The sequence below is a fragment of the Mauremys reevesii genome, linkage group 23 (genome assembly GCF_016161935.1).
Source record: "Mauremys reevesii isolate NIE-2019 linkage group 23, ASM1616193v1, whole genome shotgun sequence".
In the NCBI taxonomy this organism is placed as follows: domain Eukaryota; kingdom Metazoa; phylum Chordata; order Testudines; family Geoemydidae; genus Mauremys; species Mauremys reevesii.
In genome coordinates, this window is record NC_052645.1 from 19,887,593 (window position 1) to 19,904,724 (window position 17,132).

At 56.6% G+C, this 17,132-nt stretch overlaps 1 protein-coding gene across 1 annotated transcript; it reads right to left on the reverse strand.

Annotated features, from left to right (window-relative positions):
* Window positions 1-4,555: 4,555 nt before the first annotated feature.
* Window positions 4,556-11,978, reverse strand: TMEM35B (transmembrane protein 35B). The gene is made up of 3 exons (XM_039511956.1): window positions 11,805-11,978; window positions 7,989-8,169; window positions 4,556-5,604 (listed from the first exon to the last, which is right to left on the reverse strand). Exons 1-3 carry the CDS (start codon window positions 11,910-11,912, stop codon window positions 5,474-5,476), a joined length of 420 nt encoding a protein of 139 aa, XP_039367890.1. The 5' UTR covers window positions 11,913-11,978; the 3' UTR covers window positions 4,556-5,473.
* Between the last annotated feature and the right edge of the window lie 5,154 nt (window positions 11,979-17,132).

The following is a 17,132-nucleotide window of genomic DNA, read 5'->3' on the forward strand; positions in this document are numbered from 1 at the left end:
TCAGTTTCCTCCTATCTGAGCAACAAGGTTTGCACGGGTTAGTTAGTTACTGCTTATAACGTGCTCGGAGAACCTTGGCTGGAAAGGAAGGAATACATTCTTAGATGGTTTCCTTTTGGAACCTGTGGGCCCCTTCCCAGCTATGGGTGTGTGCGCCCAGAAACCACACAGATGGGCACTGTGCCAGTGTATGATCATAGACCCAATACCGGGCCTGCTGCTCTGCATTTGTGAGTGGGAAGCATGAGAGTAAATAACTTACTGATCCCCAGGGCCTCCAATCCAGCAGAGGTCAGGCTGTAGAGGAAAAAGTAGCTAGTCTCTATTCAGGCTCCGCCCACACCACCAAGCTACACCCACAAACAGTGAGTCACTGACTTCTTGATTAAAAGGATCCACAATGACAAATGTAAACAAACACCAGCATATTTCATTAGGTTTCAGAGTCAACACACCATGGTGATCGATGCTCACATCCCTCTTGGAATTTCAGTCTGTCTGCAGACTCAGGCTCACAGCACTGTATGGGCCACATTTTGCAGGGGTTTCCTTGCAGACATAAGGAGAAGTGTTAGCGTAACACACACTATGTTGTACTGGCCAGAACTAGTTCAGTAGGACTTCCATTTCTTCCAACGGTCCAATCTCCAAGCATCCCTGCCACCCTCCCTGGGAGCTGGGAGAATGGAAGACTCCTGCCCCCTCTGTGATGAGCACCAGACACTAGGGGTCTCTTTGCTGAGACAGGGAGACTCTGTGCACCAAGGACCTTGCTTCCCATCCACTCGGCAACTGAGCAATCACTGCTAGTAGAAACACACCAAGAAAAGCCCTCCCTGTTCACTGATGCGTCAGCCTCCCAATGCCTGTTTGTCCTCTGAGGCTAGGGTTAGCTGGGGATTTCAGCAGCAGCAAAATGTCCAGAGCTGGGGCCTGGTGCTGCTCTCCGGGGTTCAGATGCCTGGCTGCAATCCCCCAGGGGATTCCAGAATAAGTGCCTCAGCAGGCCTGTCGAGTGTGTGCCCTCATGTGTTCCCCCGGTCTCAGAGCCCACCCGGCTTCCTTTTGCCTGGGTGGGGGCGGATGCAATGAGTGAGGAGACCTGGTTCTCAGAGGTTGTCTTGCCCACGACTTTCCCAAAAGTTAATTCTCTGTTCTCAGAAACAAAGAGCAAGAGGATCAGAGGTGCCGATCTGAGCCCCCGAGCACGGGGGCTGGAACAATATGTGTAGTGGGGGTGTGGAGAGCCGTTGAACCAAACTGTATATAATGGAAACCACTTCAAGCCAGGGGTGCGGCAGCCCCCTCCGCACCCTTAGTTCCAGCCCCTGAGACTGTTTCGCATGGTCTCTTTTTGGCCCCCATTACAGATACTCGTCTCAGGCTTGGGAAGGGGGTAAATAATTCCTTTTGATCGTCAGTGAAAAATCAGACCACGAAGCAGTTTGCCAAGCAGCTCACTGGGCTATGATGTGCTGGCAACTCAGACACATTAGCGTCAGGGTGATGCATAGACGGCTCTTCTTTTATTTTCAAAACGAAGCCAGTGCTTTCTCATGCAGCACATAATCAAGCTGTGGAACTCCCTGCTGCAGGAATTCTTTGAGGCAAACGCTGAGGCTGGATCACCAACCGAAGATCAGAGCCTCAGCACTCTCAATCCCACTGACTCCAGCAGGCATTTCAGGTGTTCAGTAGATGGATAGGATTCAGCCCATCTTTGTATCTCTGCAAGGTAGGATGATGGTGGTACTCAACGGCCAGGCTCCACAGTTTACACTGTAGGGGTCAGGAAGGAATCCATCCCATTCAGGGGATCAGGCGCACTACAAGGATTTCCTCCTCCTCTTGAGGTCTTGGATGTTAGCTGGACACATGCTGTCTGAGCTTGCCTGGTAAATCCTCTGGGCTTGATTCTCCACTGCCCTGCTCCTGGTGTCGCTGTTTCCACTAGTGCAGCAGTTCTCAAACTGTGGGTTGGGACCCCAAAGTGGGTCAGGACCCCATTTTAATGGGGTCACCAGAGCTGGTGTTAGACTTGCTGCGGCTCGGGGCTGAAGCCAGAGTCCGAGCCCCACTGCCCAGGGCTGACGCCCTCGAGCTCTGGTACCCCACAGGGAGATGGGGGTTTTCCCCCTTCCCAGGCTGTGTAGTAACTTGTTGTCAGGAGGTCACAGTGCAATGAAGTTTAAGAAACCCTGCACTAGTGCAAAGCGAGTGCCACTGTTCTGACTTGCTTTCCACACCCAAGCAGGGCAATGGAGAACCAGGGCCTATATTCTCAGTCTGACAGGGCTGTGGGTCTCTCTCACACACACACCAGGGTCCTCTGGGGCTCTCACGCCTTGGCCCTGTGACAGTTGGTGCGGCACATATCTCAGAGGCTCCAGCTTGCTGCCTGGCTCCCGCCCCCGCGGTGATTGTGCCTCACCTGCCATCCACCCACAGGCTGATTTCTCTCTGATCTTCTGCTCCTCGGGGGTCTCGTCTGCGCTGCAAACTGCTCCCTGGGCTGGGGTAGCTGACGGGGAGGCTCTTGCCTGGGTCTAGGAAGCTGTAGGGCCCTGCCAGAGCAGGCCCTGCCCCTTGCCTCCCCAAGACCCACCTGCCAACATGCCATGACCCTGCCCCGATAGGGCCAAGCAGGGAGCTCGGTTCTTGGGAATACGCAGCCCTTGGCCTCTGGGTCCGCCAGCAGGGGTTCTCCAGAGAGACCAAACCTTGCCCCCGAGCAGGGCCGAACGGGAAGCCTGGCCCGTCTCTGCCCCACACCGAGGGTATCCGCCCCTGGAGCCATCCTGCTGGACGCCTGGCAAACACCAGACTCACCAGCACAGGAAGGAAAGTGAATCCTGCTCCTGTAAGAGCAGGAGTCACAGGGGCTGGGGAAAAATGCTGGGAATGTTACAAGTGATGGAGGGGTGAGGGGCAGGGGTGGGGAGCCAGCAGGAAGCCCTGAGCCTCAGACACCCCCCCCCGGGGCCTGGGCTCCCAGAGAGCCCCCCCCAGCCCAGCAGCTGCAGCATGAACAGTCCTTTCCCTCCCCCCTGAGCTACGTCTGCACCTGTCGCAGCCAGAATCCCTCGCAGCCGGGCTCGGGGGGCTGTCAGGGCAGGGGAAGCTAAGTGCTGCCGGGTGGGGGCTGCAGAGGGGGGAGTGAGTCAGGGGTTTGTCCCTCCCCACTCCCCCCCCAAATTGCCAGCACCTGCCCTGTGATCCTGTGAGCGCAGCGGGGGCCGTGCCGCCTGCTCTGGGGATGCCGGCAGCTCACACACGTGCCCTCGCACGCCAGACCGAGCTCGTGCAGGATGCCATTGTCCCCAAACCAGTCCCAGCTGCAGCTGCATTTTTCAAGCAGGCTAGGAGCCCCCTTCTGCCCTGCGAGAGCCCCCGGCAGGGGCTGCAGGAGACCTCATCCTCAAGGCACCAGGAGGCCTGTCTGTCTCCTTCGAATGTCTTTTCTTAAACAGTTCCACAGAACAGGCCCCTGTGACCATTCATGAACCTTAACCATCATTCTGGCCACGGCTACCCACGGGGGCTTTCCCCAGCTCTGACCTCTGGGACTCACTGCTGCTTCCCGTCAGGTGTGACTCAGAGCCCAGCCCCCCTTCTAGAGGAAGGGGGGAGGGTCACAGCTATTGGATGGCCAAGCTCCGCCCAGCTGCCCCCCTCCCCCCAGCCCCACCCTATGCTCACACCCCACCTGCACCCACCCCTGGCCCCAGCTGGATCAGCAGGCAGGCGGCGCCCATCCACGGCATGGCCAGGGAGTCTCCCAAGAGGCCCATTTCCTCCACCACATGCCTTGCCCTCCAAGGGCTGAGGATGGGGTTGGCGCACCCCCCCCCACGGTCCCTTTCCAATTCCTCAGCGGCGAGGATAGTGCAGCCCATGGCAGCGACTCACCCATTTGCAGCAGCCGCTGATGCTGAGGCCCAGGCCGGGGGCAGAACAAGAGGCAGCCCGTTGGAAACAGAAATTTTATTTAAAAGTCGACGCTACGTGGTCCCCGTCCAGAACAGTCAGCACCACCTCCTTCCCCGAGGTCTGGCCAGACAGCTCCACGGGGCCCTGGCACCACGATACGATTCTTAGCGACAGAGCAAAGTGGGCAGCCCCTGACCCCCGGCAGAGCATCCCAGGCTGGTGGCACATCCAGCGCAGTGCCAGGCGGCTCACGCTGCCCCCTGCCCTGTGCCTGCCAGGCTGGCTGGTCCTAGGACCGAGGAGACTTGGGCTCTCATTGGAGAAGCTGGGGTGGGCAGCGAGGAGAAGGGAAAAGCAACGCAGGCAGATGCTGGGAATCAGCCCTGGAGCCTTGCAGCCTGAAGGAATCAACGCAAGCTGGCTCCTGCGGTGCAAAGAGCGTGTGGGGAGAACTGAGACTGCACAGCAAATGTCCAAGTTCGGGGAGCGGCCCTGTGGGGTTTGGCCCAGAAGGCCTGGAGAACGGAGGGAACAGGACGTCTCGCTGGCAATGGCAGCACCTCAGTGCAGGTTTGGGGCTGACCTGAATGAGGGAGGATCCTGTGCTGGAGTCACATACGTCAGAGTGGAGAGACCTCACAACATCCACCCTGGAGAACCCGATGCAAGAGCCGCAGCCTTCTGGCACCGCCTCGGAGGACCAAGCTGCATCTCCACTGGCTCTGAGCAGCAAAGACGTTGCAGAGTTGGAAGGTTCCTCCTTCATTCCTGCTGCACGGAGTCCTTACACACCACGCTCCCTGGCCAGCGGAGAAGGGGGGGCCCCCAGGAGACAAAGGTTGTGTTCACCTCAGCTGTTTCCACTGAAAACCCAAGCTGTCTGCAGCTCCCAAGGAATGGGAGCCGCAAAGATTCCCACAGGGCCTGGATGGGGATCAGTGATGGGATGTCAGTGGTTCAAATCCAGCCAGAAACTGTCTGGACATGAGATGAGTTTTCTGGGGCTCAGCTCAGTTCCTAGGGGGACTGTCCCCCCAGCACTGGCTGGCAGAGCGGTGAAGGGCTTGCTAGACCATGGGAGCTTGACACACACACACCCCGACTCACCCCAGGTCACACTGGAGGGTGACCCATTGTGGGAACTCACACAGCTGTTACCCATTTGAGACACACTCCAGAGCTCCCCCACGCCCCCATGAGGTCCCAGCACAACACAATTACCCTTTCCCACCTGGCAGGTCAGGACGGGCCGCCTTCAAATCCAGGGCAGAAAGAGAAACTTCCCAGCCCCTGTGCAAAGCTTCCAGGCCGGCAGCTGCTCCCCGCGCTCTGCACACAACTGCAGCAGGTCCCCGGATTAGTCAGCACCGGGCCCCAGTTCTGCCAGCAGGGCCTGCTGGTCCCTCCCCAGGATTTGAGAGTTTGTTCTGCGCGTAAGCGGCAAGTTCATTGGCAGGAAGCCATGTCATTGCAACGCTTTGGGGTGGGGGGGGGGAAATCATTTCCTGCCAATCCAGCGCCCCCGCCCCCCATTTCATTCCAGTCACTCAAACTTGGACTTGGCCCTGCCCCCCCTTCCTCGTATGTTGAGCAGCAGCAGGAGGCCCAGGCAGATCGTAGCCGGAGCACACATGGCCAACGGCTCCTTCAGCACCAGCAGGGTGTAGATGGCACCTGGGGAGATAGAGAAGAAAACACGCTGGGGAAGAGTCAGGAGATGGACCAATGAAAGGTCAGAGCCACCCCTTCACCAGCAGCCCAAAGCACCTGACTCCAAAAGGTGGCCCCATGGCTTTGAACCGTTGTCATTACACTTCAGAGTCAACAGACCCCATGAGATGGATGGGGGCAATTCACACCTCTAGGAGCTATTGTCTCAGGCACTCTGCAGACTCAGGCAGGGTGCAGCACCCTGGGTCAGGCGCAGAGGGTTTTCTTTAGGGGATAATATTTGAACCCCACAGATGCTGACCAGGCCCTGGGTTTGGGCAGACCCAGGTTTCACAGGGCTCATGTTCCTCTGCAGAGATTTATCTCTATGGGTCTCAGCATTAGCCGCCCTACAGCTCGCTTTGACGCCAACAGACCCTTCTCCGCACAAGCTCTGCCGTGGCACCAAACAAACATGAGAGAAGCCACCGCAGCTCCCCCCGGAGAACCGCATGGAACGCTCCCCTCGGGGAAGCAGCCCTGGCTGCCTAAGGACAAGGACGCTGGGAGCAGGGGGTGGAAAGGGGACACGTTCCCAGGCTCTGCTCCCGCTATGCCACTGTGGCTCCCTGGCCTCGCTCAGTGGCTTGATGGCAGCTAGCAACGGCAAACGCTTGCAGCCAGCAGGTCCCCGCCCCATCACCAACCACACAAGCTTCTGCAGCAGCTCTGGGAATGTCCTTGGCTAGACTAGAGAGCGCGGGGACTCCGCTGCCGGTGCAGATAACGCTCCCCTAGGCGGTTCCGACGACGTGCCCTGCTGCAGCCTAACGGCAGCTCAGCCACTGCACAGCCAGTTTATCCAGCCCCTGGGGAGTATCCCCAGCATGGGGAGGGGCCCTCCACTGGGTGGGATGGTGCCTGCTCAATGTCCCTGCTGGGCTCACCCTGAAGGCCCCAGGGTCATGCTGAGGAGGGGATAGGGGTTGCTATTCTGGGGCGGTGGAGCTGTCCATAGGGGGCAGTAAATTTAGAGCAGCCTCTGGGGATGCTCTAATTTATGCTGGAGGGGGCAGATCAGGTTCCTGAATCCCCAGAGGGGACGTAAAGCCCCCGTTGCCCCTCCCCACACCAGACCGCACCCCTGAGCACCACAGCATGGAGTCAGGGCCAAAGGGATATACACATGACTCTAAACAGCTTTCCACTCTCTCTTCCAATTAACCGGGCCACGGATCTGGTCAGAGCAGCAGCAGTAAATTCCCTGCACGAGCCCTCGGTGCTGGCCACACGGCTGTGCTAGATGGGGCCAGAAAGGAATCCAATGTCCATCGTTCTGTGACGGGACGGACGAGGCACCATCTGACCTGCACAGCCCCGGGCCTGGCAGACAGGGAGAAGCTATTAACCAGTGCAGCGCATGCTAGATTTGAACCTGATGGATGCCTGCCAGCCCCAGGAGCTTGCAGGGCCGGGTTACTTAAAGTCAGCTGTCACTGCAAGCCAAGGGTCCTCAATTTAACATGTGCAGCCTCCTGATTCCAGCAGACAGTGATTTTTTGGCCTGTAACTGACACGCCATTTGAACAGATTGTTACCAGCCAGCTCCCCCGGCAAGGTGAATCCTGCCGGGGACAAGAGATGGAAATTGCAGCCTTTCACCCTGGCATGGTGCAGACTGCTGCCCACCTTTCACTGCGACACCCCCATTAACACCGAACTGTTCCAGAGCCGCTCTGAGGAGCCTTGGCACTGGGTGCGAGAGGGGAGGCGGCAGCCGAGGATTTATACCCATCGGGGGCTGGGAAGGATTTAAATGACAGACTATAAAGAGCTCGATTGGCTGAACCTGGACAGTGATGATTAAGAGCCAGGGGAGGGAGGCTTGAGAGCTGGCCGAGAGGTGTGAATAGGAGGGAGTAGAAAACCTAGGCTGAATATCGGGGCAGAAGGAATTGGTGGAACCCCAGTTCCTGCAGCCAGGCCAAGCCCCTGGGGAACTTCCAGCAGGAAGCAATGCAGCTGCCGAGAGCAGTGACCTGACGGACCTTTCCTGTCTCAGGACACTGGGCATCTTTCCAAGGGTTACGTTAGCCACGGCATAGGCACGTAGCAGGGCTCAGGTGGGCAGAGCCTGCCGTTCGAGGTGCCCCAGGGGCTGGGGATAGCGTGGGGACCCTGCATCCAGCCCCTGGGGAGGGAGGGGGCATCAATCACGAGAGACTGCTCCAAAGAGTATCCTAGCCCTTTGCCCAGAGAGCTGGGAGTGCCGGAGTGGCATCACCACAGAGAGAAAAGATCAATTCTGGGGCTCCTGCAGCGAAAGCCAGGACTCCCTGGTGGGAGGGGAGGAGGGGGGTAGCGGGGCCGGGGAACTCTCTGTAACAAGCCCAGTGGCCGACACCTACCGATCATGACGATGGTGAGCACGAAGTTGCTGATCTCCTGCAGGAGCTGGGGCCCAAAGGCCAGCAGAGCCCCGGCCACCACCTCGATCCAGCCGACCACCTGCAGATACTGCCCCGGCTCCGGCTTGTAGCCAAACTCCTTCAGGGGGAAGACATCGGCGAACTGCACAAACTGGGACTTCTGGAACGGGGAAGGGAGCGTCAGTGGGTTTGGGGCTGCGGCGGTTCCCCTCCCGGGAATGGGGCGTTTGGGCCCGCGGCACGGCAGGGCAGGGGCTCAGTCACGGTGCATGGTCCTTGGGAGCGAGGAGATGGGCGGCCTGGAGCCCACGGGGGACTAGGAAAGGAGCAGGGTGCCCCTTGCTCTGAGGTCTAGAAAGGCAGCTGGGGGGCTCCCAAGTAAAAGGCCTGTCTGCAGTGGTGCTAGGTGCCCCCAAGGGCAGTCAGTGGGGCAGCAGGGGCGCAGCACTGCCAGAAACCAGGCCCTAGGCCTACAAGGGACGTGTTATTTATTGGGTAAGCACCAAGATTCTGCCCTGCAGTGTAGCAAATTCTCACCTCGCCTGAAATCGCCCCTTCCGCCCACCCTCTGGCCGGCACCTTCCCATCCCGTAGGATCCTGCTTTCCCGGGCTGCCAGCCCAACCTCTTTTCCCAACACCTCTGGCCAGGCTCTCTGAAGTGCCCAGCGCCCAGCCAGGCTGTGAAACAAGCAGCCGGACCTTTCAACCCAACAGCAAATTCAACCCTGGGGTGCCCCCTCTGTGCCTGAAGAAGAGGGTCCCAGCCTAGCAGCCCTACGCTTGGAACTCCATGGTGCCCGGCTCCAACCTGCACCTCCAGGATGCTTCTGGACTGGCTCGAGGTTCTTTCTGGGGGGCAACGGGGGGTAGTTAAGAATCCTTCCCACAACCACCCTAGGGCATGTTAATTATACGGGTTCTTACAGTGCACTGAGTGGGTGGCTTAGGCAGCCAGGACTCCTGGGTTCTCTCCCTAGCTCTGACATGAAATCTGTGGGTCACCTTGGGCAAATTACTTCCCGTGTCTATAGAATGGGGCTCATGATACCTCCCATTGCGGGCAGCTACCTGCTCTTTGGATGGAAGGGGCTACATAAGGACGAAGTGTTACTACGCCAGAAGGCAATGCCAGTGCATCCCGAGTGCCGCCACCCTAATCGATCATCGTCCAGGCTTCAGGTGAGGTTACAGGTGGAATGTGTCAAGGTGGCAGAGAACGCCTTGCTGCACTGACACGGACAGTTTATTTCCCTGCAGCTCTAGCTGACATTCCAGTGCTAAAACTCTCCTCTCATGATAGTTTTTGCCAGCTGGCAATATTGCTCCTTAGCCACAGAGCACTGGAAACCTCTGCTCTTTGCTTCTTTATTCCCTGTTGGCCTCAGCTTAAATCAAAGTTCATTTATTTGTGTGTTATATCAGGGCAGATTATTTAACTTCTTATCTTGTCAGTTAGTTTCTGCAAGGCCTCTTGGCAGGGCGCTGGAGAGCAACATTGGCAGTTCCTGAAAAATTGCCATAACAATCCCGCACTGCTAGCAACAGGTATTAAGGGCTGTGAGCCAGATCCTGCATTCACCTGCACAGGTGTAAAACCAGCGTTACTCCATGGAGCTAGTTTTCATTGACATCGGTGGACCGGAGAGTAGAATCAGGCCCCCCATTTTCAAGTGCTCAGCACCCACATCTGGGGTCAGATTTTCTAAGCTCAGCACCCAACCTGCTGATCTCTGGACAGTCCGTGCCTACGTGACGTTGGAGAGCGTTTCCTCTCCCGATAACTGCCCAGGCTGGGGCGCAATGACGTTTACATGGAAAGTAACGTAGAATCGGTTCATTGTAGCCCCAGCACTTTCCAAGCTGGGGTTTATAACCAATCCCTGCGCCTACTGGGTGGGCTCAATGCAGCTGCCCTGAAGCCACGGACGGTGCTAGATTTTCCAGATTGCTCGGCCTCCAACATGTAGCCCGTGATCAGAGCTCCTCTGAACATCTGTGCGCCTGCCCCAACTCTCACTGTTGGTGCTAAGCGGTTTTGGGAAATCTGACCCCAGTGACAAAGAGGTGAGAAATAGAACCCAGTTCGCCGTCCCCCCAGCCCAGTGTTCTAGCCATTGGATCACCCCACCTCAAGCCAGTTAGAGCCCTTTCAGATGTCACCTCTGGCCCGAGTCCCTGACCAGCTGTGGGTTTGTAAACACCGTTGGGTTGGGTTTTGGTTTGGTTTTGGGGGGCGGGGGGAAGTCGCTTTCCCCTGCTGCTGCGAGAAAGCCACACAACGGACAAGGAGAACTCACTGACCAGACAAGGGAACAGGGCAAGTGACTACAGGCAAAATGCTGTTAGACCTACAAAGAAACAAACTGGTGGGAAAGCAAAGATAATTTCTCCAACCCCTGCCAGTTCTGCCATCCCAGGGGTTAATGTGTAACTAGGGAAGGTAACAAGCCTTCAGGCAGAGCGCAATGTTAAGCTGAGGTTTTGATCTCTCCATACATGTTTGTAAGTTGTGCCACCGCTGGGTGGTAAATATTTGTTTCCCCCTGTGGCCCTGATCCTACTGCAGCCCAATGGGGTGTTGCTCTCCGAGAACACAAAGCACCAATCACAATTCTGGGAAGAGCCCTTGGCCTACATCTGCGATGCACTTTCATTTGCAGGGGTCAATCACCCTCCTGTTCCTTACAACTCGGGGGGAGGGGGGAACCGCCCCACAATCCGGGGGTGCAGGGGGGACCGCACGGTGGCAATGGGAAAGGGGGGACCGCCCCACAATCCAGGGGTGCAGGGGGGACCGCACGGTGGCAATGGGAAAGGGGGGACCGCCCACAATCATCCTGGGGTGGGGGGGGGGGTGCGGTGGCAATGGGAAAGGGGGGACCGCCCCACAATCCGAGGGTGCGGGGGAGCCGCACGGTGGCAATGGGAAAGGGGGGGACCGCCCCACAATCCGGGGGTGCAGGGGAGCCGCACGGTGGCAATGGGAAAGGGGGGGACCGCCCCACAATCCAGGGGTGCGGGGGAGCGCACGGTGGCAATGGGACAGGGGGGACCGCCCCACAATCCAGGGGTGTGGGGGGGACCGCACGGTGGCAATGGGAAAGGGGGGGGACCGCCCCACAATCCGGGGGTGCAGGGGGGCCGCACGGTGGCAATGGGAAAGGGGGGGACCGCCCCACAATCCGGGGGTGCAGGGGCGCACGGTGGCAATGGGAAAGGGGGGGACCGCCCCACAATCCGGGGGTGCGGGGGAGCCGCACGGTGGCAATGGGAAAGGGGGGGACCGCCCCACAATCCGGGGGTGCAGGGGGACCGCACGGTGGCATTGGGAAAGGGGGGGACCGCCCCACAATCCGGGGGTGCGGGGGGGGGGGCGCACGGTGGCAATGGGAAAGGGGGAGGTGGAAATACCCCGGAGCCTCCCTTGTGCAGGGAGGGGGAGACTCGCCAGGCCAGCGGCCCAGAGTCCCAGCCGGACACAGGGAGCGGCCATGGGGTCGGAGCTCGCCGGCCGCCCCCGCCCAGCCCCACGGGACCGGGCTTAGAGCCCCGGGGAGCCGCTCGGAGGCTGCAGGGCGGCGAGCCCCGCTTGCCAAGCTCGCTTCCCGCCCCGCGAGGAAAACGAAACCGGCCCAGCTCCCAGCCCTGCCCGCGGCCCCGACCCGCGGCTCGCAAGAGCCTGGCACAAACACCCCGGCCCGGCCCACGCGCGGGAGCCGCGCTTCCCCCGCCGCAAAGCCCGGGGCCGGGGCCGGGGCCGGGCCGCCCCCGCGGGCCGCGCCCCCCGCACTCACCAGCTGCTGGTAGAGCTCGGCCGAGATCTGGTCCGTCAGCTTCACCGCCCCGGTGAGCAGGAAGAAGAGGCCGAGCAGCACGCGCACGGCGGGGAAGACGAGCGCCATGGCCGCGCCGCGGGCAGACACAGCCCGGCCTGGGGCGCGGCTCCCCCCGGCCAGGCCCGCCCCGCACCTCGGCGGGCACGTGTCTCCTGCAGCCAGGCTCCGCCCCGCCAGGGCTTCCCAGGCGGACCCCCCACCACCCCCCTAGCGGCAGAGCCCCGGGCTGGGGGGTCCCCGCTGGGCAGACGGGCTGAAGCCACTGGCCAGGCTAAGGGGTCTAGGGTGACCAGACAGCAAGTGTGAAACAGCAGGACGGGGGTGGGGGTGGGGGGGTAACAGGAGCCTATATAAGAAAATGCCCCAAATATCAGGACTGTCCCTAAAACTCAGGACATCTGGTCACCCTAGACAGGGCTCAGGGTAGCAGCCGGGTTAGTCTGTATCAGCACGAAGGAGGAGGAAGCCTTGTGGCACCTTAGAGACTAACAAATGTCTTTGGGCATAAGCTGTCGTGGGCTAAAACCCACTGCATGGGATGCGTGCAGTGGAAAATACAGCCGGACAATAGATATACACACCGAGAACATGAAAAAAGGGGTGTTGCCATACCAACTCTAACGAGACTAATTAATTCCCCATCCTAATTCATCTCATTAGAGTTGGCGGTGAGGTGGCTGGCTGATCACTGCATAGCACTGGGCATGGACTCCCGCTAGGCAGAATGGCAGGTGCTCAAACCCAGCCAGGCCTGCAGTGTCAGAACAGTTGAGATCAGGGTGCAGTAGCCCAGAGCCTGGTGTCCACCCCGGGATGTGCAGAAGCAAAAGGCCTGACGCCAAGAGACCAGGAAGGGGGGACAGTTGCAGTGAGCCCCACAACCGTGACAGTTACCGTGTACATTGCCCTACACTGGCAACTTGTCAGGCTAACGACGTCGCTCTGAGCGATGCAGTTATGCCAACCTCACTGCTGGTGTAGACAGCAGCACTACGTCAAAGGAGAGCTTCTCCCGTCAACACAGCTACTGCACGGCCTCCTGGGGAGGTGGATGACCTGTGTGGATGGGAGACGCCCTCCCATAGGCGTAGCAGTGTCTTCACTGACGCGCCACAGCAGCACAGCCTTTTAAGTATAGACAAGCCATCTGTGTCCTCACCAGCTGATCCCCCTACACGCTCTGGTAAGCAGTGAAAGAGTTAACAATGTGGACATCTATAGCATTATCTTTGATGCATGGGGCACACCCTCTTCCTGTTGTGTAAATGCAGAAAGGCATCACTGCATCTGCTGAGCTGTGGTGGGTCCATGTTTTCAAGACAACCTGAACAGCTGGGAACTTCCATTTAAAAACAAACAAACAAACAAACAAACCTGGGTGTCGTCAGATGCCACCGGTGTGGTGCTCTGCTCTGCTCAATGTTGATAACTGTCGGCTGCGTGCATGTTCCCTCTGTGGGCTGCCCCGGCTCTGCAGATCACTGGCACAGCAGACCCCGAGAGAACCCCCGATGACCACAGACTCCGATAAGGTACGAAGGCACCCGGCCAGGGTTATTACCAAACGAAGCACAGTAATAGTTCCCCGCAGACTCTACGGGACATACTATGAATATGCGCCCCCTGACAACGGACCAGCTCAGTCAGCGGCAGGACTCTCCACCGCCCTAGGGATGCATTCTTACACACAGGTACTGTCATAGGTCTCACCCCCACTTAGAGCTGTTGGGTTCCAATATGGGGACCTGCATGAATTCTTCTTCTAAACTAAAATCCTAGTTTAGATCTAGTAAAGGCTGCCACCACCCAATCAGGTACGTGGATTGGGACACAGTCCTTCCCCAAAATCCTAGGGGATCCCAAGAGCCCCAAATCCATGGAGTTCTTACACCCAGGAGGAATAAACCATTCCTCCCTGCTTCCTCCCCCCTCCCTTTTCCTAGGAGAGACACCGGGATCTAACTACAGAGGGATACCTCCCTCCTCCTCTTTCCCTGAGAATCCACCCAAGGAAAGACCAACCAAGTCCTTAATAGAAAAGAATTTATTAAAGAATAAAAAAGAAAGTCACTGTCTCTGTAACCAAGATGGAACAATATACAGGTCTAAACTTATCAATCTCTGGAGAGAATCCCCCCTCCTTTCTTTTTCAGTAAAAGCAATAACAGTACAGAATTAAAGAAATTCCTTCAGCAACACACAATTGCAAATGTAGAAATCAAATTATAAGACTAATCCGCCTTTCTAATTAATACTCACTATTGAATAGTAGAAACTACTCCAGGAGAACTTGGAGACATGACTGGCCTCTCTTAGATCCAAAAAGAGAACTCTAACAAAGAACACAGACAAAGGCTTCCCTCCACAGAGATTTGAAATTATCTTGTCTCTGATTGGTCCTCTGGTCAGGGGGTCATCAGGTACTGCATGTTAACCCTTTACAGGTAAAAGAGACCTTAACCCTTAACTATCTGTTTATGACAGGTACAAACAAGTTACACATCAGTCCTGATGCATTGAGGTTGAACCCCTCTGCGTTTTAGGGTGCTGCTTCTCTCCTTGTGCAAGTTGGTTCGAACAAACGAGCCTATCCATCATATTGTCCTTTTGACCCTGTCTTTAGGATGGGTCAGCCAGTTCCTCGTTATCTCTGCAGGATGTGTTTGTACTGGGATGTTCTGGTACCATCCTGGCACACGTATTCATGCAATGAGCAGCCTTCTTCTTGCCAACTTCTGTGAGCAGGGCCTGCCTCTGGCTCACAGCTTAACTTTGCTTTATGTTAGCAAAGTCGCGACCATTACTTTAGTTCAGGCCTGAGGGCTCATAGCGGGCCTCTGATACAAGGGTTTATGGTTCAGGGCCTCATCTTACTACACTGGGCTTCTGGAGACAAGAGGGCCGCTTCAGAGCATGCACCTGGCCTTTACAGACTTCAAAGCTTCAGTGGGCCTATGTGCATAAGTAGAGTTGAACACATGCGTAAGTCTTTGCAGTTACCTTCCTGGGGCTAAAGCAATCTTTGCTCTAGTGCTGTATTTATTTGGGTCAAACCAAAGTCAGTTTTTTGCCATCGGTTCTTCCTTTGAAAAGTTTAGCATGTGGGACTGTGGAATGGAATGGAACAAACACAGCCCAGTTCCGTCCGTCGTATTTTCCTTCCTCGACCCCTCAGATGATGGAGAGCTGGTCAGACAGGGCACTGCTAGGCTAGTCTGCAGCACCCTGAGCTATTCTGGACTGCAAACTAATCAACAACTGGAAATGCGGTGGAGACAAGGGCAGAATTCAAGTGGGGTTTTCTGTGAAAGCCTTTTTAAAAATCCTTTCTGAATAATAGATTCCTGCATCAGGCAACGTCGTTCCCTTCTTCCAGGATGGGATTTTGTGTCCTTAATACTTTGCACATCACTGCATGAAACATTAAACAGTCCTCCCAGGACTCTTGTTAAAGCAGAAGAGGACAGGAGAGCATAAGGAGAAGCCAGACTGAGGAAATCATTTTACTTCAGCTGAAAAAGAATCTGCTTGTGTTTAAATAGAGAAGAGGTTTCACTCCAATCCTTTCATGTGTTCTGGAAACTCCTGGTAATTTTGATCCAAATTCTGTCTTGCTGGGACTGCTTAGTGTGCAAAACAGAGGCCTGATTTTAATTTAAAAAATGCTGCGAGAACCTTTTAATTTCCCCTCATCCAAGAGCATAAGATGCCCATTTCAAGTGCCATAAGGACCAAATACCTTGCTGCTGTAACAGCCCCAGCCTTGGTGGAGTTATGTTCAACCTGAATTCACCCCCAAGGCATTTATAAAAGGAGATTACAGAGGGGATAACCTCCTAGGTTATGATTTACCCCAACAGCTTTACATTCCAGCACATATTAAAGATGCTCGGTGCACCTCTTCTTGGGAGGCACAGAGCCTGCTTTTCAAAGCAGCTGAGTGCGCCCAGTTCGCATTGACTTCGGGTTGTGCTCTAAAAATCAGGGCTTAAGCCTCTCTCTATCAGCGATCAGGATGAGACTTTCACAGGGGCAGATTATTCCACACCTGTCTGGGAGGAGAGGGCGGTTCTTCCACCTTCCTCTAACGCACATGGTGTTGGCCATTCTCAGACAGGACACCGGGCTAGGTAGACCATGGGTCTGATCCAGCCTGGGAATTTATAGGTTACCACACCCCTGTAAATCCGATGACTTCAATAGCATGAGATCAGAAATGTGGCAGTAGGGATTAGGTGCTGCACTGAGCAATCAACGCTGGAGTGATGCTGATGTGGCGTTTTGGACCATTACTGAGGGGAGCCCCGCGCCCTTTAAATCCTGACCCCAGCCTGGCCGCCGGAGCTGCGGCCAGGATTTAAAGGACTCTGGGCTGCCCGCAGCCGGACCGGACCGGCTTACTTTCACCTCTACCTAAACACCTTAGAGAAAAGGATCTCACAAGATGGTCCCCCCTCCCAACATTAGATTTATAATGGAAGAGAATCCATTGTTACATGCTAGGGATGCCAAACTGCTATGCAGCAGAACCACACCTGAGACTGTGTTGCTAGTGCATTCAAGGGCAGACACTAAATTCCCAGTGAACTAATTAACTTCTCATCTTGCAAGCTCAATGAACTCAGCTTACTGTCCATATCTTCCCCCAGCGATTCACAGCCTGTGTTGTCTTCCCCTCTGGGTATATAGATGTGGATCTCTGCTCTGGATTTTCTGATCTGGGGCAGCAAAGGCAGATCCCTCCAGGCCAATGGCAGGCAAGTGAGCCCACACACCAGCAAACTCTGCGCTGTAGCACCAGGAAAGGGTTTCAGTGCTGCTGGCTGCATATTCCTCTGGGCCACTGCTCCTGCTGGGAGGTTGTTTCCATTAGGCTTCGACTTGCTGGGAGATGTCTTGACAGCTGGTCGGATGGGACTGGAAAAGTGCACGTAGGCCTGTTGCTTCCTCGGCCCTCGATGGGTTCCTGTCCTCTCCCTCAGGTTGGAAATGCCGCCATCTTGTGCTCTGCTACCTGTGGAGTAGATTAGCCCTGGGGGAGGTCTTAGGAAGGGTAACTTGCTGTTTTTTAGGAGGCCTTCCAGAGCAGAGCGTTCGCTTTTGGTGAGGAAAGCTTTGCACCTGCTTTAAAGACAAGACCAGGGGTTAGCTCAGGGAGCAGACACAGGAGAGCAAGAGTTCCAACCCCGAGCCAAAGACCCAAATCCAACGCACATTGAAGTCCTTTGAAAGACTCCGTCAGGGCCCAGCTGCCTGCCAATTTGGAAGCCTGGAGCCCCTTTTCCC